At 41.8% G+C, this 26,442-nt stretch overlaps 1 protein-coding gene across 2 annotated transcripts in view; it reads left to right on the top strand.

The window, feature by feature from the left end:
* LOC124607204 (kelch-like protein 20) overlaps nucleotides 1-26,442 on the top strand; it is a 78,499-nt gene that overhangs the window by 4,711 nt on the left and 47,346 nt on the right. For both annotated transcript variants that reach the window (XM_047139465.1, XM_047139466.1), the window contains one exon: nucleotides 17,254-17,425. In XM_047139465.1, coding sequence (XP_046995421.1) covers nucleotides 17,254-17,425 — 172 coding nt within the window. The remainder of the gene's footprint in view (nucleotides 1-17,253; nucleotides 17,426-26,442) is intronic.

Genomic DNA, 26,442 nt, shown 5'->3' with positions numbered 1-26,442 from the left:
GCCAGCATGAGATGCATGGCAGCATTCCCACAGGCTTTATTGTTTAAAGGGATGATTATTTTTCATAAAGAGACTACTTGGCAAAAAGTTTGCCCTTGTTATTGATTTTGTGTGAAATATTTGAAATCGAGAAGAAACTTGAATAGTAATACCATAGTCTTTTATATTCTCATAGAGAATTTTGTTATCGAAGTTTATGGAATGGCGTTGGAGGTTTCCGCAATCTTTAGAGAGATCATCTTCTTTGCTTGTGTGGTCACCACCACTCTAGATTAACTTGAACTTACTTCAGTTTCAGTTGGAAATTGGTTCTGGGAATTTTGTTGCCAACAGTTAATTTATAAAATAATTCTTTCTTCAGGGGCAGATAGATCCACCTCTTCTTGTTCTTCTTCCATGAAGTCCTATATAGTGCCATGGATTGCATTTTCTTCTCCTACCAAAACCTTGTTATCCTTTCTACTCCCCCGCCCCCCTCCCCCACCTCTCCCTCTTTACCTATATCTTTTCTGTTTTTAAGTAACATATTTCTTGGTGTCTACTTGCTTCTCGTTTTACATCCCTTGCACGCTGATAGCTAATTCTGTTGAATCCTTCTTGAGTTCAACGTTCTTAGTTCGTATGTTTCCTCTTGATCTACCCATTGTTTACCACACACTTTCAGTTACTCCATCCATATCCAGCCCCATAACAAGCCCAAACATATCTTTCCCTTTTCAGTCTGATTTCTCCTAGTGTTGTCCTCGTGCTCCTGTACAGTTCTTCCCTAGGTCTTCGCATCCATCCGTCACCTCCTGTTTCAGGGCACAGTGTTTTCCTCAGAATTTTCGTAGGTGTTCTGCACCATGTCATCCTATTGTTGTAGGCCCTGTCACACACAACACTGTATTCCTCACCATTGACTTGCAATATTGAATATTTGTGTGAGTAGATACTTGTATGTTCATTTTACTCTATAAATCACTGTTGACTTCATTTTGGTCCGTTGTATTAATGACTAATTGTCTTTCTACCTGTTATATATTCTCACAGGCATTCAAATTTATCTACTTTTGCAGTGTGCCTTGTGGTGTTTATCAATCCACAGTAGTATTCTGTCTTTGCCTTCTGTAGGCAATCCTCGGTCTCACCATTTCGGAAATCTTTCTTAGGTTGTAGAGTTGTTTGTTTGTGTCTTATGCTGTTTCACTGTTATTTTGTCCACTAGGGTTAGGCAGCCCACTTTGGAGCCCTGTTGTCCATATTTTTTCCCCACATCTCTCTTTTTGGTATTCTCATTTCCTTGTATGTTGCTCTCCACTCTCAGGCAGTTTTTATGAATTACCCTTGTCTTTATATCTGTCAAGATTTTTGTTATTAGTTTTCATGTGTAGCCCTATGTTCTTCAGGGTCATCCCAAGTGTGTCTTGACAGTGATGTATGCCTTCATGTAGTGCGTGACGCTTACTATTTGTTGTCTTTCTTGTCTTTAAGGCCTGTGTGTTTTGAGTTGTTTTGGGGTAAAGATCCATTCTATGCATCTTCTGCTAATCCTAAAGTTGGCTTGATAGTCTCTAGCTGTACTTTGTTTGTTCTTCTTCTCTTTCTCAGGAGGAGATGTAACAGTACCTTATAGCTGGTCTCTAGTAGCGATATTCTTCTGTAGTTGTTTGCGTCCCTCTTGTCCACCTTGAATGCACTTGCACTGTCGTTGCTTCTTTGGATCATGCTACTAACTTCTTTGTCCCCCCAAATTGGGCAGATAACCTCATCTCAGATGTCATTCCATCTTATTCTGTGGCCTCTCTTTAGGTCTATTATGGCCTATACGACTTCATCCCAGATTAGATGATGTGCCCTCTCTCTCTCTCTCTCTCTCTCTCTCTCTCTCTCTCTCTCTCTCTCTCTCTCTCTCTCTGCTGTATCCAGCTACAGTTCCAGTAGTGTAGGTGGTTCACAGTTAAACAGTATGTGAAAGTGTTCTGCAAGTCTACAGTTCTCCTATTCACGTTTCTTGCATACAGTTAGTTCTCTGTCCTGTATCCTGTCAGTTTTATAAGATTCCTCCCAAAAATCCTGTTACTTTTTAAAAGTTTCCTTCAATCTTGTCCATTTCCTGCTTCACCCACTTCATTCTGGTCCATCTTACTGTTGTCACTACATCCTTCCTCACTCCTACGAAAATGCCAATTTTTTCCAGACTTGCCTGTGATTTGCACCTGTTTCCTTGCAATCCTTGTTAAGTTTTTCTTCGGCTATTGAACTTGAAATTTTAAGAGTTTTGTCACGTAATTCCAAGAATTTGTTGTCTTTGGTGCTGCACTTCGGTTTCTTATATAACTTTACATCTAAATTTATGTATACACTCCGCAAATCACTGTGAAGTGTATGTCTGAGGGTATGTTCCATTGTCCCAATTATTAGGATTTTCTCTCTTTCTATTCACACACGGATTGCGGAAAGAATGATTGCTTAAATGCTTCTGTGTGTGCTGTAATTAATAATGTTTCTGTGATCCCTAAGGGAGCAATATGTAGGAGCTTGCACGGAGGTGACAAGTCATGGGACACCTCTTTTTGCGCGGCATAATGCAGCAGCAGTTCGACATGGTGTCGACTCAGAAAGTCGTTGGAAGTCCCATTCAGAAATATTGAGCCATGCTACCTCTATTGCCATCTGTAATTGCGAATACGTTTCCGGTGCAGAATGTTGTGCATGAACTGACCTCAGTGATGCTCCATAAATAGTTGATAGGATTCTTGTTGGGCGATCTGGGTGGTCAGATCATTTGCTCAAATTTTCAAGAATGTTCTTCTAACCAATCACAAACAATTGTGGTCTCATAAAAATTCTATGATTGTGCGAAACATGAAGTCCATGAATGGCTGCCAATGGTCTCCATGTAGCCAAACATAATTATTTCCAGTCAGTTGGATCAGGAGACCCAGTCCATCCCATATAAACATTGCCCCCATCATTATGGAGCCACCACCAGCATGCACAGTGCCTTGTTGACAACTTGGTAGGGTTCAAATGTGGCAGAGGACCCATCAGCTGTTGCCAGCTGAAAACTGGACTCATCTGACCAGGCCGCAGTTTTCCAATCATCTAATGTCCAACTGACACGGTCACAAACTCAGGAGAGGCACTGCAGGCAATCTCGTGCTGTTAGCAAAGGCAGTCGTGACGGCTGTCTTGTTACCCCAGCCGAGTGATGCCAAATTTCACAGCACTGTCCTAACAGATATGTTCATATGTCCCACATTGATTTCTGTGGTTGGTTCACACAGTGTTGGTTGTCTGTTAGCATTGAGAGCTCTATGCAAATGCTGCTGCTTTGGTCTTTAAGTCGGCCACTGCATTGTCCGTAATGAGTGGTAATGCCTGAAATTTGTTGTTCTCAGCACACTCTTAACTATGTGAATCATGAAATATGCCTAATGATTTTTGAAACAGAATGTCCCAAGTTTGCTAGCCTCAACTACCATTCTGTGTTCAAAATCTGTTAATTCGCACCATGTGTCCATGATCATGTTTAACATCTTTCACATGAATCTCCTGAGTACAAACGACAGCTTTGCCAACGCACTGCCATTTTATACCTTGTGTACATGTACTACCACAGTTTGCATATGTGCATATCACTATCCCATGGTTTTTGTCATGTCCGTGCTGCTTCGTAGATTAACCACTTAAATATGTATGTAGTTCCAACATTTTGATGGGAAAGCACCGTCAACTTAGATTTCATAATATCTTATTTAAAATTTTTGTCAAAGTTACATGTGATTTATACTGGTGACTAGTTTCTAATGTAGCTGTTCATTTTCAACCCAGATCTGCACGGAATGCTTGTCAAAGTAAAACCTTGCTAACATACTTGGGTAACATAACACAATCTTATGACAGATAGTGTGGTAATCACACTGCAGCTTGATACTTTGTGCACTGTTTCATCTGTTGAAAGTATCATGGTGTAATATGTTTATCACAATATCTGTTGTAAGACTGTGTTGTTACCAAAGCATGTCAATGAGGTTTTACTTAGATAAGAATTTCAGTGCAGGTCTGATTTAAAAAGAAATGGCTACATTCAAAACTAATTACCAGCATAAAGTACTACACACAACTGTGACAGAAATTTTAAATAAAGAGTTACCATCACTTAAAGTTGGTTCTAGAAACTTTCTTAGTAGGTTTTCACAGGATAGTTTACATCTATCTTCAAGATTTTGCCAGTTCAGTTCTTTTAGCAGCTTCATGAGACTGTTTCACAAGTCAAACAAACCTATGACCATCTGTGCCACTGCTCTTTGTATATGTTCAATATCCCCCGTTAGTCCTGTTTGGTACAGGTCCCTGGATCTAGGATGGGTCGCACCAGTGTTTCGTGTGCAGTCTCCTTTGTAGATTCATTGCATTTTCCTAGTATTCTACCAATAAACCACAGTCTGCCACCTTCCTTACCTACATCTGAGGCTATATGATTGTCCCATTTCATAACCCCCAAATTGTTACACACAGGTATTTATATTAATTAACCAATTCAAACAGTGATTCTTTGATATTATATCTATAGGATACGACATTTTTTTTCATTGTGTGAACTGTACAGTTTTACGTTTCCAAACATTTGAAGTAAGTTGTCTGTCTTGGCACCACTTTGAAATCTTATCAGGATCTGACTGAATATTTCTGTGGCTTCTCACAGACAGTACTCAGTTGTAGATAACTGAATTATATGAGAAAAGTCTGAGGTTACTGTTAATATTGCAAGTGAGGTCATAAATATACAACACTGACAGGAAGGGTCCCAACACAATTCCCTGGGGTGCACCCAAAATTGCTTCAACACCTGTCAATTTTTCTCCATTCAAGATGACATGCTGAATCCTCTGCACCAAAAAATCACCAGTCCAGTCCCAAATCTGAGTTGATACCCCATATGAATTCGTACCAGTAATAAACATATGTGATACTGAGTCAAATGTACTATGGAAATCAAGCACTGCATCTGTCTGACTGCCTTGGTCCATGATTTTCAGTATGTCATGTGAAAAAAGTACAAGTTGGGTTTGCATGATCTGTGTTCCCAGAATCCATGCAGATTAGTGTAGAGTAGATAATGTTGTCCAAGATTATACAACAGATGAAAATCAGTGAGATAGGCTTGTAGTTTTGTGGATCACTTCTGCTACCCTTCTTGTAGACAGGTGTGACCTTTGCTTTTTCCAACTGGGTACAGTCCTTTGTTTGAAGGATGTGGAAAAGGTTATAGAGTGGCTAATTCAGCTGCAGATTTGGTATAGAATCTGATAAGGATCCCATCAGACCATGAAGCTTCATTCAATTTTAACGATTTCAGCTGTTCCCCAATGCCACTGATGCTAATATCTATTTCACTCATTTCTTCTGTGGTATGAGAATTAAATTGGAACAGTTCTCTTGGGTTTACCTTTGTAAAGGAAAATTTAAAAACAGAGTTAAGCATTTCTGTTTTTGCTTTGCTCCCACAATTTCAGTTCCTATCTACTCTGTGACTGCACACAAACTTTGATACCATGACAGCCTTTACAAATGACCGGAATTTCTTTATGCTGTAACTGAATTATCTGTCTTTGTGTTTTGTGAGAGATCCTTGGATAATATTTTGCTGGTAGTCACTGAAAGCTTCATGCATTGCTCTCTTGATAGCTAAACTTGTTTCATTCAACATCTCTCTTTCTACAGTCTTCTGCTTTGCATAGTTTCTGTTTGCTTAGGAATTTCTTTACAGTGACTGTGTACCAAGGAGGGTCTCTCCCATCATATATCCAGTCCATGGTCATCTGTTCTTTTAAACTTGAGCTGTACTTCCTTTACATGCTCCTGTCTTGAGCTAAAAGTCCAAGTTCCTCATTGAGGTATGGCACCACAGTTTCTTTATGTAGTTTATGAAACACACAAATCTTTGTACTTTCTGTAGCTATTCTTTGTGTTTTGGTAATCATAGTTGCTACAACTGCCCCATAGCCACTGGTACTAGCTTCAATGTGGATGTCTATTAGCTGCCATTAGGTTTAATATATTTCCTTCATGAGTGGGGTTTTGAGCTATCTGTTCCAAGTAGTTTCCAGAGAAGATATTTAGTACCATTTCATCAGATTTCTTCTCATGCCCATCACTAATAAACTGTAATTATCACTATTGATTGTTGGATGATTAAAGTCCCCTCTAATGATTGTAGCATGGTTTGGGAACTAATGTACAAGCAAATGGAGGTTTTCGGTATAAAGTGTTTGGCTACATCAGGAGTTGAGTCTTATGGTAGATGGAAAAATCCAATCATAATTTTACCCCCTCCCCCACCCTCCTTCATATTGGGTCTTGCTCAATCAATCTTGCATGTAGCTTCAATTGTATTTTCATATGTTTATCTACTGTGACAAATACACAATCTCAGATTCCCAGTACCCAATCCTTTTGTAACACACTTAAATTTTCGCTAAAACTCTCACTGCTGTCAACCCTGAATTTCAACAAGCTTCTGCACCTAGTATTATGTGAGCATCATTGCCTTTTAGGAGTGTTTACTATACTGACGCTTTATTGCAAATAGTTTGACACTTAACCACTAGGATTTTAATATTATCACCTGTGTGGGGCATTTCTTTGGTTCTTACAGTTATACTTTTGGGTTTCCAACAGCTGTCATAATCTGGACTGGATGGAGTCACATAATCTAAAAACCTTCGTGTGCACCCTCACAGTCAGCTCACGTACCATTCTGTTTGCTGAGCAGCAGTAGTTTGACGTATGACGTGTAATTGGTATCAGAATTTCTAATTTTTTCGCACTATTAGAGAACCCACAACCTGTCTGTGAATCTGTTATATTCTGCCAATATTTGATTTTAGATTCATTTTTTGACATCTATTTACAGTGTTCTTGATATTGCCACAAGTACTTGCAAAATAATTGTATGTGGCAAGTCTGTTGCCTTAATATGGCTGTGGTTGTAGTAATGTACTTGCAATAACTTTTAAAAATATGCCCAGTTGTTGGCTTTTTAAAATATCCATTTTGCAGTACATTTCAGCACGTGAACTTATTGAAAAGTCTTCGTTGTGGAAGGAACACTTATTTCATATGCTGTCTCCTCAAAGGGAAGCAAATTAAACATTAAACTATGCTTTATCCTTTCAATAATGAAGGCTTTCCAATACATCAATACTCATCAGCTGAAATGTACTTCAGAATGGATATTTTAAACAGCCAACAACTGGACATATTTTATACAGTCTGTATTTGGGTTTTCCTATGTTCTAGAAAAATGCATCATTTTTAGAACCAGTAAAAGTATGTCTCAAAGAAATGATTCAGAGAGAGACAGGGGTACATAAAGTAGATATGTAAACCAGTATTCATAGACATTTTTTGTCTTCTTTCCCTTAATGCAGGAACACTGATCTAAAAACACAGATAACTCCTTGAACCTTGTCATCTTATCCACTATACAAGTAAGCTTGGATGTTAGTATTATCACTAGTGCATATATGACTACTGTACTTTCTTCAGACATGCCATTAAAATTTTTGGAAAAAAGAACAACTGAAAAAAGTCTGTAGCTATAAATTCATTAGTGTATGTCATTTGAAGTCCAATAAATTTACATCAGGTTTTCTTTCATGTAAATTTGTTGTCACTAAAGCCTCTCCATCTGGTATGCATCTAAAATGAGACTTTCATCTGTTTCTCTTTTGGTCAGTAATTATAATGAGTCTCACGAGAGTGGAGGATTTGCTTCACAAAATGAAAATGTACTGTAATAACTTGTTTCTATGTGTACAAGTTTGATTTCAAATACAATAAAAAAATCTTCTAAATCAGAATGGTTCTCGTGTACATACCTGAATGCACATGCACACTGTTGAAACTGTGCCACAGTATTGTTCTCAGTACATCGTAGTTCAGAGTCTTTATTAGATGGTAGAGCTCATGTGCCTGCCAACCGGAGCACATAGAGCATTCTCATTGCCATCTCTTGACTGTGGAGCATGATTCTGCTGTCTTTGTGCATCATAGGTGCAAGAAAATAATTTAATTGGGTAAAAAAATCTACTCACGAAGTGGCAGAAGAACACACTCTAAAGACTGTTGTTTTGGCAAGCTTTTGGAGCCAGTGGCTCCTTCGGGCAGAAGAGTTGAAGGGGAAGGAAGAAGGGTGAAGGAAAAGGACTGTAAAGGTCTAGCAACAGGGGTAGATCTTGGGAAAGTCGTCCAGGTCAGGGGAGACTTAACGTATGGAATGAAAAGGATAAGTTCTTCATAGTCAGGTATGAGTGATTGTATGTATTGTCATTAAATTTTTGTTGGCAGAGACAAACAAAGAAACAAGTGTGCTTGAGAGAGTTGCAGGAACCGTTAGCTATTATAACCATACAGTAAAGAGAACTAAGAATTTGGGGGCGGGGGGAGGCATAGCTAAAAGTACTTCTCATGGATTCGGTACTTTAGGAAGGAGACTGAGAAAGGAGAAGAAAATTTTATATATTTAGTTAATATTGATGAACAGGTTTTCAAGGGACTGACACACAGTTTCTATGCGCCATGTTCTTCATTTTACATTGTGAGTGTCATAATAAAGGATGTTGTTTGCTATGTTACTTTTTGAGATTTCTTTCTGGGTGCCCATAGTTGGGCTAGTTTTGCTTTGGTTGAGCCTTTGTGTATGTGATTTTTTTTTTACTCTGGTGAGAAACAAGGTAGTTGAAACATCTATATCGATTGAATAATAGGTTGTACAGACATATACTGTTACTGTAGTCGTTTACAGACTCTCTAGCTATAGCTTAAGTTATGAGAGATGAGTTTATGCATAGGCTTCAGCTGCAACCTGGGCCCCCCTACTGTGTGGTGGCTGTTCTCAGTGACATCCCCCACCATTACCATTGTTCCTTTTCCTGCTGCATTGTCTGTGCAAGAATACACCAAGTTATTCTAGCGGAACTAATTGATATGATCCACTGACAAGTTATCTCAACTTTAGCACCAGTGGCACAATTTGGTTGACAGATGGTCTCACACATAGCAGCAAAAGAGTTCAATAAATTTCTGTACAGATAAACAAAGATGATGTGACTTACCAAACGAAAGTGCTGGCAGGTCGATAGACACACAAACAAACGCATACATACACACAAAATTCAAGCTTTCGCAACAAACTGTAGCCCCTTCAGGAAAGAGGGAAGGAGAGGGAAAGACGAAAGGATGTGGGTTTTAAGGGAGAGGGTAAGGAGTCATTCCAATCCCGGGAGCGGAAAGACTTACCTTAGGGGGAAAAAAGGACGGGTATACACTCGCGCGAACACACACACACACACACACACACACACACACACACACACACACACACACACACACACACACACACACATATACAGACACAAGCAGACACATTTAAAGACAAAGAGTTTGGGCAGAGATGTCAGTCGAGGCGGAAGTGCAGAGGCAAAGATGATGTTGAATGACAGGTGAGGTATGAGTGGTGGCAACTTGAAATTAGCGGAGATTGAGGCCTGGTGGGTAACGGGAAGAGAGGATATATTGAAGAGCAAGTTCCCATCTCCGGAGTTCGGATAGGTTGGTGTTGGTGGGAAGTATCCAGATAACCCGGACGGTGTAACACTGTGCCAAGATGTGCTGGCCGTGCACCAAGGCATGTTTAGCCACAGGGTGATCCTCATTACCAACAAACACTGTCTGCCTGTGTCCATTCATGCGAATGGACAGTTTGTTGCTGCCCATTCCCACATAGAATGCATCACAGTGTAGGCAGGTCAGTTGGTAAATCACGTGGGTGCTTTCACATGTGGCTCTGCCTTTGATCGTGTACACCTTCCCGGTTACAGGACTGGAGTAGGTGGTGGTGGGAGGGTGCATGGGACAGGTTTTACACCGGGGGCAGTTACAAGGATAGGAGCCAGAGGGTAGGGAAGGTGGTTTGGGGATTTCATAGGGATGAACTAACAGGTTACGAAGGTTAGGTGGACAGCGGAAAGATACTCTTGGTGGAGTGGGGAGGATTTCATGAAGGATGGATCTCATTTCAGGGCAGGATTTGAGGAAGTTGTATCCCTGCTGGAGAGCCACATTCAGAGTCTGGTCCAGTCCCCGAAAGTATCCTGTCACAAGTGGGGCACTTTTGTGGTTCTTCTGTGGGGGATTCTGGGTTTGAGGGGATGAGGAAGTGGCTCTGGTTATTTGCTTCTGTACCAGGTCGGGAGGGTAGTTGCGGGATGCGAAAGCTGTTAGGTTGTTGGTGTAATGGTTCAGGGATTCTGGACTGGAGCAGATTCGTTTGCCACGAAGACATAGGCTGTAGGGAAGGGACCATTTGATGTGGAATGGGTGGCAGCTGTCATAATGGAGGTACTGTTGCTTGTTGGTGGGTTTGATGTGGACGGACGTGTGAAGCTGGCCATTGGACAGGTGGAGGTCAACGTCAAGGAAAGTGACATGGGATTTGGAGTAGGACCAGGTGAATCTGATGGAACCGTCCAGGTTATCTGGATACTTCCCACCATCATCAACCTATCCGAACTCCGGAGATGGGAACTTGCTCTTCAATATATCCTCTCTTCCCGTTACCCACCAGGCCTCAATCTCCGCTAATTTCAAGTTGCCGCCACTCATACCTCACCTATCATTCAACATCATCTTTGCCTCTGCACTTCCGCCTCGACTGACATCTCTGCCCAAACTCTTTGTCTTTAAATATGTATGCTTGTGTCTGTATATGTGTGGATGGATATGTGTGTGTGTGTGCGCGCGAGCGAGTGTATACCCGTCCTTTTTTCCCCCTAAGGTAAGTCTTTCGGCTCCCGGGATTGGAATGACTCCTTACCCTCTCCCTTAGAACCCACTTCCTTTCGTCTTTCCCTCTCCTTCCCTCTTTCCTGATGAGGCAACAGTTTGTTGCGAAAGCTTGAATTTTGTGTGTATGTATGTGTCTGTCTGTTTTTCTATCGACCTGCCAGCGCTTTCGTATGGTAAGTCACATCATCTTTGTTTTTAAATATATTTTTCCCGCGTGGAATGTTTCCCTCTATTGTATCGATATCATTCATTTGAACCCAACAATTACGTTTGTTATTGTCACTGTTGCATTTCGAAATCTTTTCTGTCGTCTTATTTTCTCTTTTTGTTTTTGCCAGTAGTTTCACTTTGTATTCACCTTCTCCATTTTACCGTAATCTGCTATACAATTTTATCCCGCCTATATATACTCAATAATACGTAACCCACTTCCAAACCATAACAAAAAAAAATAAATTTTTTTTTGCCGCTTTCAACACTACCGCCGCTATAAAATCCACCATTTCTAGTTCACAAACAGTTCCTTTCACCTTTTAAACAACCATTTCGGCTAGTTCTAATAACTTTCGCTTTATTTCCATTTCCGTTTTTCCCACATCACTGATAGTTTTTAGCCGCTTCCCACAGGTTTTAACGTCATTATTTCTTTGTCAGACAATTGTTAGCCTCATTTTCATAATCTGCCACCACAGAACCACTCCTTTTAATATATTACACGCAGCTTTTTCGAAATTTTCCCGAATTTCTCCGTCCTCTAACGTGTTTTGGCGGCAACACAACCACCTAACCTTTGTGCACATCGTTGTCTACCAACCCAAGTCCATAGCCCAGCTGTAACCAACACCTTTTCGCCTTTTTTCACACCAGATCTCCAGTTCCTTTCCAGTTCACCTTTATCCCTCCCCATATATTTTTATTTTCATTTTCATTTCCTCATGTTACACTTTCCACCTTCTGATACCATGTCACCCTCACAACACCCCCACATCGACCCCATTAAGTTTTATTTACATTCCCTCCGCAAACATGCCTTTGCCCTAGCCAGATTACGCTCCCATATTCTATTTTCTCAGGCTTGTCTGACATTTGGCATTACCCCCAAAGGCCTCACACTTAAAGTTCCCATCTCTGGCTGCAACCTTTCTTTCCATCAGTCCCTATACCAGTTCCAAACTGAACAATCCATTGCCCTCACCCACCTAATCCTTCACCTACACATCAACTCAGCCAATGAACACACCCGTCAACTCCTATCCTTAAGAAAAGTCCTTAATCTTTCCTCTCCCACATCCACACCGGCTGTTCAGAGCATCCTCCTACAGGCCAACCGTAAATTTGAACAGCATGCCACCCTCCACCTCAAAAAACTATCCAATCTCCTGGTTTCCCACCTCCGGAAAGGCAAGTCACTCACCCTTCACAACCTTTCCTCTCATTGCACACAAACCCAGTCTCCCCCATCTACTCAATCTCCCACTTCCAGCTCCACTCCCTCCAAAACCTCAAAATTCCAATCAACACAATCTGGAACCACAACACCCTAATTCAGTAGTTAACCTTTCCTCCAAACCTCTCTCCCAATCCGAAACCTCTGTCCTATCCAAAGGCCTCACCTTCAGCCCCACTCCCAGATTCAACCAAACAGCCCTCGTCAAAGATTTATTGTCCTACACTCGTACTCTCTGCTGGAAATATCACTTTGCCACGAAGAAAAATGATCCTAATCCTACTCCTAATGATCCAACTCCCCAAGACACCATCCAAATTGAACCCTGCCTGGAACAGTTCCGTCCTCCGTCGCAGCAGGACCCACGTCCTCTTCCTCAAAATCACCCTCTCCAAACCTTCCAGGAATTTCTGACTTCCAGCCTTGCATCTCAATCCTTCTTTAAAAAACTTTAATCCTACCCCAACATCACCACTGCTGAAGCCCAGGCTATCCGTGAACTGAAGGCTGACCGATCCGTCGTCATTCTTCCAGCGGACAAGGATTCCACGACCGTGGTACTTGATTGTCGGGAGTATGTGGCTGAGGGACTGCGTCAGCTTTCAGACAACACCACATACAAAGTTAGCCAAGGTAACCCCATTCCCAATGTCCAGGCGGAGCTTCAAGGAATCCTCAGAACCTTAGGCCCCCTGCAAAACCTTTCACCTGACTCCATCAACCTCCTGACCCCACCGACACCCCGCACCCCTACCTTCTACCTTCTACCTTCTTCTTAAAATCCACAAACCCAATCATCCCGGCCGCCCCATTGTAGCTGGTTACCAAGCCCCCACAGAACGTATCTCTGCCTACGTAGATCAACACCTTCAACCCATTACATGCAGTCTCCCATCCTTCATCAAAGACACCAACCACTTTCTCGAACGCCTGGAATCCTTACCCAATGTGTTACCCCCGGAAACCATCCTTGTAACCATTGACGCCACTTCCTTATACGCAAATATTCTGCATGTCCAGGGCCTCGCTGCGATGGAGCATTTCCTTTCACGCCGATCACCTGCCACCCTACCTAAAACCTCTTTCCTCATCACCTTAGCCAGCTTCATCCTGATCCACAACTTCTTCACTTTTGAAGGCCAGACATACCAACAATTAAAGGGAACAGCCCTGGGTACCAGGATGGCCCCCTCGTACGCCAACCTATTCATGGGTCGCTTAGAGGAAGCCTTCTTGGTTACCCAGGCCTGCCAACCCAAAGTTTGGTACAGATTTATTGATGACATCTTCATGATCTGGACTCACAATGAAGAACAACTCCAGAATTTCCTCTCCAACCTCAACTCCTTTGGTTCCATCAGATTCACCTGGTCCTACTCCAAATCCCATGCCACTTTCCTTGACGTTGACCTCCACCTGTCCAATGGCCAGCTTCACACGTCCGTCCACATCAAACCCACCAACAAGCAACAATACCTCCATTATGACAGCTGCCACCCATTCCACATCAAATGGTCCCTTCCCTACAGCCTAGGTCTTCGTGGCAAACGAATCTGCTCCAGTCCGGAATCCCTGAACCATTATACCAACAACCTGACAACAGCTTTCGCGTCCCGCAACTACCCTCCCGACCTGGTACAGAAGCAAATAACCAGAGCCACTTCCTCATCCCCTCAAACCCAGAATCCCCCACAGAAGAACCACAAAAGTGCCCCACTTGTGACAGGATACTTTCGGGGACTGGACCAGACTCTGAATGTGGCTCTCCAGCAGGGATACGACTTCCTCAAATCCTGCCCTGAAATGAGATCCATCCTTCATGAAATCCTCCCCACTCCACCAATAGTGTCTTTCCGCTGTCCACCTAACCTTCGTAACCTGTTAGTTCATCCCTATGAAATCCCCAAACCACCTTCCCTACCCTCTGGCTCCTATCCTTGTAACCGCCCCCGGTGTAAAACCTGTCCCATGCACCCTCCCACCACCACCTACTCCAGTCCTGTAACCCGAAAGGTGTACACGATCAAAGGCAGAGCCACGTGTAAAAGCACCCACGTGATCTACCAACTGACCTGCCTACACTGTGATGCATTCTATGTGGGAATGACCAGCAACAAACTGTCCATTCGCATGAATGAATGGACACAGGCAGACAGTGTTTGTTGGTAATGAGGATCACCCTGTGGCTAAACATGCCTTGGTGCATGGCCAGCACATCTTGGCACAGTGTTACACCGTCTGGGTTATCTGGACACTTCCCACCAACACCAACCTATCCGAACTCCGGAGATGGGAACTTGCTCTTCAATATATCCTCTCTTCCCGTTAGCCACCAGGCCTCAATCTCCGCTAATTTCAAGTTGCCGCCACTCATACCTCACCTGTCATTCAACATCATCTTTGCCTCTGCACTTCCGCCTCGACTGACATCTCTGCCCAAACTCTTTGTCTTTAAATATGTCTGCTTATGTCTGTATATGTGTGGATGGATGTGTGTGTGTGTGTGTGTGTGTGTGTGTGTGTGTGTGTGTGTGTGTGTGTGTGTGTGTGTGTGTGCGCGCGCGCGCGCGAGTGTATACCCGTCTTTTTTTTCCCCCTAAGGTAAGTCTTTCGGCTCCCGGGATTGGAATGACTCCTTACCCTCTCCCTTAAAACCCACTTCCTTTCGTCTTTCCCTCTCCTTCCCTCTTTCCTGATTGGGAAAGCTTGAATTTTGTGTGTATGTATGTGTCTGTTTGTGTTTATATCGACCTGCCAGCGCTTTGTTTTATATATATAACAGAATTGTTTGTTATATGGCAGAAATGCTGACTCTGTGTGGCCTTGGCAGCCAGAGACTGTGATCTGTGTGTGTGTGTGTGTGTGTGTGTGTGTGTGTGTGTTTTACAAAATTTCCATCAGTTGAATTTTGCCTGTGGCATACCTTCCATGGGATGGTATTCCTTGTCTTGTTTCTTAATAAGAAGAGAAGTAATTGTCAGTGTCATAGATTCAGCATCTAGGGCTCAGTTGTTCTCTTCCTTTTTGTCTGTTTCTAATGAAAAAATAATTGTGCTGTGTTGGTAAAAGACTCAACATTTAAAAATAGAAGTTGAGAAGTAGGAAAGAGTTACTAGGAGATTGAAGCTTTTTAGTTGTACAATGAAATTGGTATGACCCCTAGTTAGTTTCATGGGAAAAGTAAGAGCCTGTGTGCAAGTCTACCTCTACATAAATATTCTGCAAATCACAGTGAAATCATGTCATAATCAGGTGGTAAGTTCTAATCTCTGTGCCAAGTATCATATATTATCTCGATGTACTACACTTGCAGTGTACTCACCGGCTCGCAGATCTATGCAAAATTTGGTGTATCTGTACGGGGAATGCTGCATAACAGAAAACTGAAAGCGGGGCAGTATTACCTCTACTCAGTGTTGATACTGATCTCTGCTTACTCTTCTTGACTATCAAGGCACTGGCAAAAGATTGTAACAACAGTCATGTTCCCTATTACTCAGGAAAGCCAAAAGAGGTGGTATGAGGAGGGGAGGAATATTGTGAACGTTGGTATTCTACGTAAACATTCATTTATTTCACATGAATAATCATTCCTGAAAAATGCTTGATACTGTCTACTTAGTTGGACTTTTAAGAATGGTAGATTACTTGATCTCATTAAAATGGGGTACGGGCTATAACTTACCAGTATGAATATTGTTTGAAAAAGTACTTGTGCCACTGTTTTATGAGAGGGATCCCTTATGCCATCTTAGTGTATCATTGAGCGTGGAAATTGTGACCTATAAGGGGCATGACTGCAAAACAATTTCTTACCTGTTAGTAGCACGTTCAGATCATGCCCGACCTGAATGGTGAGCTGTGGGGAGTTGACAGTGGAGTTCGGTATTGTGGCGTGGGAGATTTCATTTGTTAATGATTGGCTCTGTTCTTCCCTCCCGGTGCTTGGCTCTAGTACTAAGTAAAGTTTTCAGCCCTTTGTTGATTTTACATTCCTTTCTGTATCATATTTTCCTGTGTTTAATCATAGGTCCAAAATCTCTTCCTAGTGGAGGAAATCGTTTGCAGCAATACTTCGTTGTACATCATGATCGTACTGGTACAGAAGAGAAATAGGTAGCACTGACTGGGTACAAGGTGAACTCATCCTTTCCTACAGGTGTATAGGCAGAGCAACTACATGTTATCTTTGTCTCCAGCTTGTATCTTTCCACCAGGGGCCTGCAGAAAAAGGTCCAATATGCTAAGCTGTCCTGCAGATTGCCACATTGTCCCTTTATTCATTAAGCCCATCCTTCCAAATTGGACAATGAAAGTTTGTCAGTGGGTTTTATCCATCAACTTTGTGAGGATTTCAATTAACCTTTCATGTTAGCTTCATATTTTAATCACTTGTCTTTAAGGTATATGACTCAAAGGTTAACTACTTAAGTGTTGGACTAAACAGAGAGAGATTTGATCCTTAGTCAATCCTAGTACGTTTCCTGGCTTATGTCATTCACCTGTGGCAGCAATTTGTTAATGTGATAAAGGCCAAATAGCATCAGGGTTTAGAATCCGTGCTGAACAGTATGTGCACTTAGAATGGGCTGTGTCAGTCAATTCAAAGTTCAGCTGAAGACAAAAGTATACCACCTCCTCCAAAAGGACCATGCCTAGCAAAGGACCGTAATGTTCAAACCAACCTCTGGATCGAGGACAGCATTACTTGGTATAAAGTTAAAGGTAATCACAGTTTGAGTGTAAACATGGATGTTAGATAGGTTTGATGCACACTAAAGAGTGTATGATTAATTCTGAGTGTAACACCACAGCTATATTTGAGGAAAGTTGTCTGAATGTTTTTACTTCTGTAGAATGAATATTTGACTTTCCTGGGCTTCATGGTAAAACATTGTGTCGAGTTTGGTGTTAAGGCTTCAAGAAAATGTGAATATTGTAGTAATAATTTAATATGTTCTTCCTGACAGAAATTTTCGTGAGGTCAGTCGTAGTGAAGAATTTCTAAACCTCTCTGCAGCAAAACTGGTGGAATTTGTGAGCAGTGACAACCTTGAAGTGGAGGGAGAAGACACTGTGTTCCAGGCGATCATGCGGTGGTTCAACCATAGTCCAGAGCTCAGGAGGCAGGAGTTTCATAAGGTCTGTAATGCTCTGAAATATTTATCCAGAAATTATATAATTCTGTTTGCAAAACAAATAACTCTGGTACATAGCACTTGTGTGTGATCCATGAAACTTGTACTATTCACTTTTACACAACATTTGTAATATGCTTTGGGTCTTCACAAAGCTGTAATGGCTTTTATTGGCAATTGGTAGATACTGCAGTTAGAGGTCTGTCTCGCAACTTGTGCTGTACAGTATTAGGAATGCAACTCCGTTTGGTTCTATGATAATTTATTAGACACGAGTATGCGTGCCCACCCACCCACTCACACTCGCACCCACACCCACCTTTTGTTAAATGTAATATGTGAGTTTTCCTCTCCTGTGCTAAATTCCCCATTTCAGAGAAGCACTTACATCCAGTGCCCTCATTTATTTTTTGGAAATATTCCAGTCTCTGTTACCATCTGCAACTCCCTTGTTAACTGTGGAACTTATACCTTGATGCAAGGCATGTCTCATTACTCCATCGCTTCTTGTCAATGTTATTGACATGTTCCTCCTCTTGTCGATCTGCAGAGAACCACCTCATTTCTTATCAGCCCACCTAATTTTGAATACCCTTCCATAACACCACATCCCTATCACTTAGATTCTCTTTTCCAGTGTCCTGTACATAAACATGTTAAGTAGTGAGACAATTTGCTGTTTTCCGTTGCTTTCTATCTGCATTGTATGTTCACCTCTTCTCAATACTTTATGCAGGACGGAATACGGTGGTTGTGGCGGAAGTAATGCATCTGTTTGTAACACCGTTTGGGGCGGAGCTTGGCCTGCTGCAGAACATACATATGGTATGTGGCGGTGGTACAGCAAAATACTCCGCCAGCAGTCTTAGTGCTTACAAAGCTGTTCTGTTTGCCAAGTGATCCAAGGATAAAACAAATTGTTCTGTCCTGTTTCAGCATGTCTGCTAGAACACTAAATTATTATTGGCCCTTATTACCATATACAGTATGTCCCAAACCTGTAGAGTCAAAATTATCTAGATTAGAGGATCCTAAATAGAGTGCTTTGAGGTAAGAGACTAATGGTCAAAAATGAATATTTAGCTTCTTATTGATATAAACAGCTTGCACTTTATAGCAACAACTAAAGGTCATACCAACTGTTGACAGTGATGACCATCAGTTTTAACGTATGTATTACTACGTAATCCATCAGCGGGACTGGACACTGGATTCAAAATGATTTGGTTCAATTGCTAGCAAATATTGTTCACGAGAATGTTGTAATTGCTGCTCCACCAGCGTTCTCTGTACTGCACCCTAGAAAGTGTGTATTTCAAGGAAAAGTTGACAGCTGTTTATTGATGAATATTACCCCACACAGTACTATACTTCTTCTCAAATTTTACTGTATTAACAGCTCCATTTCTAATTTCAATGATAAATTTCTTACATTTTGGATAACTCCTGTTACAAAACATTTCTCTGTTAAAGATTGATTAGATGTCTGTGCGCTGCATACACTGCACAACACGTTAAATGTGTGTCTAAAAGTCCCTGTGCCCAGTAACACCCTATCTTTGATAAGCGGTCACAAAATATAAACAATGGTAAACTCTAATATGGACACATTAGATGGACATGTAATTTGTTTTAAATGGCACTTGTTTTTTAGTAAGCATTTGACACACACACACACACACACACACACACACACACACACACACAGCTTAATCACTAAAGATGTCAGTGTTAAGCTGAGCATATTACATTGCATGTGTCTTCTACGATGTATGTTGAAGTAAAGGAATGGTATCTGTATAGACATTGATGCTTACTGGCTATTCACCATATGGTGGAGATGTTGACTTGCAGACACACAACAAAAGGACTGCTGCACAAGTAAACTTTTGGGCAGAAGGTCTTCTTCTGAATTAAACACCACACACACACTGAGATGGCTGCTGAGGCCAGACTGGGAGCAACTGTACATAATGGAAGAAGCAATCTGGGTGTTAGGCGGATGGGGAGGGATAGCAAGAGAAGGGTGGGGGACAGTAAGTGTTGCTTGTGGAAACATACAGGTACGAGGTGGTAAGAGGGTGGGGCAGCTAGATGCAGTTAGGAGGTTATATGGATGGCAGAGGGAAGAGGGGAAGGGGGGGGGGGGAGTGGAAAAGGAGATAAGTAAAAAAGACTTACCTCCACCACCAGGATTGCTTCTTCCATCCTGCACAGGTGTTTGCAATCTGGCCTTGGCAACCAGATACAGTAGTTTTTGTGGTTTTTTTTTTTTATTTTCTTCTTCTTCTTCTTCGTCTTCTACTACTACTTCTACTACTACTACTACTAAAGCCTTTTGGCCTAAAGCTACTGGCTCAGCAGTCTTGTTGTTGCACCTGTCTGCGAACTCAACTTCTCCACTTGGTGGCGAGTAGCATTCTATCCTTTTCATAATTTGTCCTTATTCCATCGTATTTGTTTTCATTGTTTGGTGGAATATTTGAAATTGATCATCACTTTTCATTTGGCAGTGTAGTGGACCAAGGAACAGCTGCTGAAAAACCAGAGTGAAACACAAGCAGTTATTGCTTGTTAGGAGGTGTTAGTCTTCCTGTGGATATGGTAACGTCTGTAGATGTTTTGGGAGACGGGAGGGTCGTGGAGAAGTGGCAATCTGTCCAGTAGAGAACATATACACAGTCCTTTATTCAATTAATCAACTTAATTCATCCATGAAAATGAAAAAAAAATCTTTAATTATCCCATCCATCTAGTACAGTCATTCATTGCTTGAGCCACAGTGTGGTTGTGGCATGGAGTGAGGCCAGGCAGCTGTCTTCTGTTTCTACGGCTGGCTGCAGCATTCCCAGTGGCATGGAGATGGCATTGCCTGGATTCAAAGTGTGGATCGACACTGAAGAGCAAGGCTGGTGGCTGGTCCGGTGTTGGTATCAGGGCTGAGTAGACAGGCATAGATTCTTTTTTCACAATCTGGTGGTGGCAGAGTTCACTATGGAGACTCCCAGCCAACGTATGGCAAGTGTCATGCGTGGTCCTGCCGTGCTGAATGTGACGTAGTCACCTGGGCTGACGTTTAAATGCTGGTGCTCAGCACTGAATTTGCAGAAGGGCTGCATTTGTGGGCCACTGTGAACCCACTGAGCGAGGTGGCGCAGTGGTTAGCACACTGGACTCGCATTCGGGAGGATGACGGTTCAATCCCGTCTCCGGCTATCCTGATTTAGGTTTTCCGTGATTTCCCTCAATCGTTTCAGGCAAATGCCGGGATGGTTCCTTTGAAAGGGCACGGCCGATTTCCTTCCCAATCCTTCCCTAACCCGAGCTTGCGCTTCGTCTCTAATGACAACGTTGTCGACGGGACGTTAAACACTAACCACCACCACCACTGTGAACCATCTGGAACAGCCCATGGTCTGCCCATTGAGGACGCGTAAGTCAGTTGAGCCGGATTGGCTTCTCAAAAGCTGGTCCCAAGACACTGGTACCTACAACAGTGTCATGGAAGTCGTGCTGCTGCTGAAGGATGCTGATCAAGCACAGGTGATGGCCAGCTGCAGCTGATGTCTGTGACTTTTGACCCAGTTTCAGCACAGTTGGTATGATGATATGGGAGCTTATAACGCAGTTCACCATCCAGCACCTGCTGTCTGACTGTGGCCTCCTTGCAGTCCTATGCTCAGACTTCTGTTCAAAATTCTTCTATAGTTTTGTCCCATTACAACAGTATTGTATTTAAATAGTTTAATGTTGCAGACATCAGTTGTCATTGTTAGGCTATATACATTTACTATCACATCATCTAATAAACTACATGTTGTCAAATGACTTACAACTACAATGAAATTAAATATTCTTTCCTCAAATATCAGTGCTGACAATTTACATAGGAGGCAGCCTTTCACGGCAGGTATTTGCAATACGTGTACCGGGTAGTGCAGTGTGCGCTGTGTGCATCTCAGGATGCTGAAGCATCATGGGTGTGTTTATTAATCAGTGCACTCGGAGTAGCCTTCAGTTTCTGCCACCAGGTGAAAATATGATGCTGTAAGCAGTCAAAATGTAAAATGTTTCCTGTTTTGATGTCGATATGCTGTTCGTCACTTGACTTCTTTTGTGAAGTGACTATTGGTGTAAAGGGTTCAGAAGGTTGAGGTTTTTTGTATGAAATGGAGTAGCTATTGAGAAGGCAGTGCACTGCTGGTAAAGTTTTTATCAAAATGCCAGCAATAGCAGTCAGAATAAGAGCAATAGTGGCACTCAATTGCAGGAATATTGCCAACAGAAATAGCTGTGGACAAGTCCCATGTCAATAAATGAACAACAGAATATGAAGAAGAAAGTTGATGAAACAGGTGAATGAGGTGGTGCAGCAGGGAAGAACTTTAGCTCATTTTCCATGGCAGTTATTGATGAAGCTGCTGTAGTTACAGCCACTGAGCAGCAAACATTTGAAATCCTGCAGTCAGTGCTAGAGATGTCACGAGAATTCTGTCTTTCCCAGTTAACAGTTCAAAAGATATTGTGTTGCATTTTACACTGTGTTCTCTACACAAGATTCAAAATGTGCACTAAATGAAGCCCCAAATAGACTGTCATGCTGTGACTTTGCCCTTAATTTTTGACATGCATGTAAATGGAGAACATGTGGCTGAAGAATATTCTTTGGGAAGGAGAGTCACATTTTACTCTGGTAGGGGCTGTGAAAGGGGTTCCACTCTGCCACATGTTGTGCAGGAACATCCACTGCACTCAGCTTATGTGAATGTGTGGTATGTTTTCACAAGCTCCCTCATTCTCGGGGATGACACGTCATTGGCCTGTTAGATGTACAGTGATATTTGCACGATATAAGGACTTTCTTGTGCAGCATACAATTCCAGCTTTGCAAGAATGCAACTGTGTCCACACCACTATTTTCATGCAAGATCGGGTGACACCACACGTCGCTTGCGAGGTGAAAGATTTGCTTCTAGAAAGCTTTTGTAATGATTGTCATATCTAGGCAATTTCAAGATGTGTGACCTTCCAGATCCTGTGACCTAAATTGTGGTTGTGGGGGGTACCTGAAAGATTGTGTCTTATCAGGGATGTATCCCACCTCTTCTTGATCTGAAGGCTACTGTACGATGACATGTCACTCTGATGACAGTGGATATGCTGTGAGCAACTGTCGACAGTGCCGTGTTATGGGCACAGCATGTTGCTTAGTCAGGAGACACATATTGAATACATGTTGTAACTTGTGACCAAAAAAATGCCGGAACCACCGTTATCAAGTGTGTGATTGTTCCTCCCCTTTTACTGCACCCACACCGCCTGTCTGCATACAGTGCTATATCCTCACCTGGTGGCAGGAAGTAGAACCTTTTTTTTCCCCTCCCAGGATACTCCTTGAGCGCACCGATTAATGGACATAACAACGATGTTTCAGTTCCCCACACTGCAGCACTCTTAATACTGTCAGTTTAAATATAACCACCCAGTATTATGAGCATTTGGCCATGGTCCAAGGCATAGCTCTATGCCTAATGTTTCATCCTCCAATGCCGGAGGCATCATCAGAGGCTTTAACAACTCAGAAAGCGAAGCTCACCAGGCCAAGCTGTAAATATAAACACAACGGTCAGTTTGTCATATCGACTGCTGCCTAAGATCACAGAGTTGCCCTGACATATACTTTGGAGCTTGTTGTGGGGTAGTCGGTGCTGTTTGTTTTCTTTAGCACCAAGGCCCACAACTAGTCTAATTTCAGTCCTCCTCCTTTGCTGTTGAAATTGTTTTTAAGGGTCGTGTTTCTGTGGCCTCTCTGTACATCTTAGCGTTTTGATTATTATATCTTGCTGAAACCAATGTGTGAGAGAAACAAATTTGACAGTTTTCCATGCTAGTGCATGATCTGCTACTGCTGATTTATCCATCTTGCCCAAGCAGCTATTGCTCTCGTGTTTCTAAAGGCAGGTGTTAACACTTCTTTGTGTAGTCCCTCTGTACATTTGGCTGCAAGTTCAAAGGACTCTGTATACTATTAATGTGGCAAGCAACGGATTTAGGTCCTTTGCAGTGTTCAAATGTTTGTGGACCTTTCTTACTGGTTTAAGCATTGTATCAGTACTGTGTTTTCTCGATGCTTTGCTGATGCTATTTGTGACAGTTTTTACAAATTGAAGAAAACTTTTCTTTTTAGTTGGTTCCTTTTTGTTAGAAGCTCTAGACCCTTTAGGATGTAGTGCCTTATTTATCTCTGCCAGAGTTTTCATTTTTTCGGAATGCTGTTCGTAAGTGATTGAGCTCATCTTCAAAGTACTGTGGTTCACAGATTCATTTAGTCCAGTCCATCATTGTTTTGGTCACTCCTGTTCTCTGCTTGGGATGGTAATTCGAATTTCTGTGAAGGTATCTCTCTTTATGAGTGGTCGTTCTGTAAACATTATGTCCTGAAGTTCCATCACATTTTTTAGGTACCAGTACATCAAAACCCCATATTTGGCCTTCTTTCTCTTTTCCTCTGGTGAACTTAATTTTAATATCAATATTGTTCAGAAGATATAGAATGGTCTCATGGAAGAAGGAAAAATAAACACTCTAAATTTCTAAATCTAATACAAACAGTTCTGCTTGCTGAGCTTGTTTGAATCTGTAATGGCTTTCCATGTCATTAAAGCATCCAGTGATATCTCCAGGACTGGAATATGAAATGTTTGGTAGAGAGCTACGTCTTGGACAACAGACTAATGTTCATAATACAAATGTCAGCAATTTACGGGACTCCTCCAGCTGATCCCCCCCTCTGTTTTAGTCTTCCTCCTATATACAGCATCAGTTGAGTTATCTGCACCAGTGACCTGCAGTGTGCAGAGCCAGCTAGTGTTGCCCTGAACTGCCATGCAAGGTACACTCCACTTTCATGTTGTAAATAGCTTGCTACCAATTAGTAAATAGTACTTGCATGAACACTGTGTTGGACATTGCCTGGCTCAGGCACTGCACACCTCCAGAGCTGGAGATACTGCATGGGGTGACACAAACACTGGTTATGTGGCAGTATGCTGCCCAAAGGAGACCCTGTGGTTCTGAAGTTTGAATATTGTTATGGATTTGTGTTTTTTCTATTCCCTATACTAGGAGCCATGCCTCATGAAGGTAAATCATAACCTGTTCGTCTGTCTCTTTGTGAATTTCACAGTTTATGCCATGTTAGCAGCTACTGTCCCTCTCTTCGAATGTTTCGTGTTGAAGTAGTTAAAAATAAACGCATGCATTTACATTGAGATTCTCTGCAGAAAGTAAGGTAAATGCCCATTTACAGGTTCCTTTTAACATGGCTGTGTAATTGCATGAATTGTCTAAAATTTATATCCCCACTCTGTCTCTGCCTGTTGCACGAAACCGAAGGTGATTCTGTACCTACATAAGAAAATGCATCCAATAATACATGAATGTTGTTGAAGAAACTAAAATATTCAGTCACATTCACATCTACATATGTACGTACATACTCCGCAAGCCTCCGTATAGTTCATGGCAGAGGGTACCCTGTACCACTTCTAGTCATCTCCTTTCCTTTTCCACTTGCAAACTGGGTGAGAGAAAACATCATACAAGCCCAAATTTCTCGTATGTTGGTGGTAGTAGAGTTATTCTGCAGTTAGCTGCAAATATCTGTTCTCCAAAAATTCTCAATAGTGTTTCACAAAAAGATCATCATCTTCCCTCCAGGGATTCTCATTTGAAGTCATGAAGCATCTGTGTAACACTCGTAACACTTGCTTGTCGATTGAACCCACCAGTAACAAATCTAGTGGCATGCCTCTTAATTGCTTCAACATATTTCATTAATCTGACATGGTGTGGATTCTAAACACTCAAGCAGTACTCAACTAGGGGTTTCGGGTGTATTCTTTATGTGGTATTCTTTACAGATGAACTAGAAATCCTAACAATCTCCCAATAAACTGAAGCCAACCATTTGCCTTCCCTACTCCTGTCCTTGCATGCCCATTCCATTTGATTGTGCTTTGCAACATCGTGGGTGGATATCTAACTGATCAGACTGTCGAGCAGCATACCACTAATATTGTATTCTAACATTACAGGGTTATTTTCCCTACTCATCTGTATTAACTGGTATCTTTCTACATTTAGAGCAAGCTGCCATTCATCACACCAATTATAAATCTTTCATCCATTATCCTATAATCACTCAATGATGATACTTTCCTGTATACTACAGCATCATCAGCAATCAATTGCTGGTTGTTACTCGCCCTACCCATCAAAGTGATTATGTACATAGAAAAAAAGAGCAGTCCTGTCACACTTTGCTGGGGAACTTGTGACAATACCCTTGTTTTGATGGACACTTGCCATTTAGGACAATGTATTGTGTTCTATTACATAATAAGTCTTTGAGCCACTAGAGTACTTGGGAACCAATTCTGTATGCTCAGATTTTCATTAAGTCAGCAGTGGGGCACAATGTCAGATGCTTTCCAGAAATCTAGAAATATGGAATCTACCTGTCGCCCTTCACCCATGTTACCCAGGATATGGTATGCTTCCACAGAATGGAAAGTTAAGCTTCTCTGCTGTGCTAATCAAGTGATTTTGAGTAAAAAAGTGATAGAATATGACAACTTGATACAAAGACCGTGTGAGTGTCTTAATTGAACTTGTATGAACAGAATTTCTCTCTCTTTGAAAACAAAAGAGGACTGCTACAACAGTAGCAAATGTAATCTAGAACTAAATGTACATTGTATAAAGATTATGCCGTATTTACTCGAATCTAAGCCGCACTGTTTTTCCGGTTTTTGTAATCTAAAAAACCACCTGCGGCTTAGAATCGAGTGCAAAGTAAGCGGAAGTTCTGAAAAATGTTGGTAGGTGCCGCCACAACTAACTTCTGCAGTCGAATATATGTAGCGCTACACAGGCATGCTTTGCAGGCACAAAGATAAATACTGGCGCCAAAGCCTCTGCGTCAGTAAATAAATAAAAATAAATAAATAAATAAATAAA

This window comes from Schistocerca americana, chromosome 3 (genome assembly GCF_021461395.2).
Source record: "Schistocerca americana isolate TAMUIC-IGC-003095 chromosome 3, iqSchAmer2.1, whole genome shotgun sequence".
NCBI classification, from domain to species: Eukaryota; Metazoa; Arthropoda; class Insecta; order Orthoptera; family Acrididae; genus Schistocerca; species Schistocerca americana.
The sequence above is the reverse complement of the archived record's forward strand: the minus strand, read 5'-3'. Positions and strand labels throughout refer to the sequence as shown.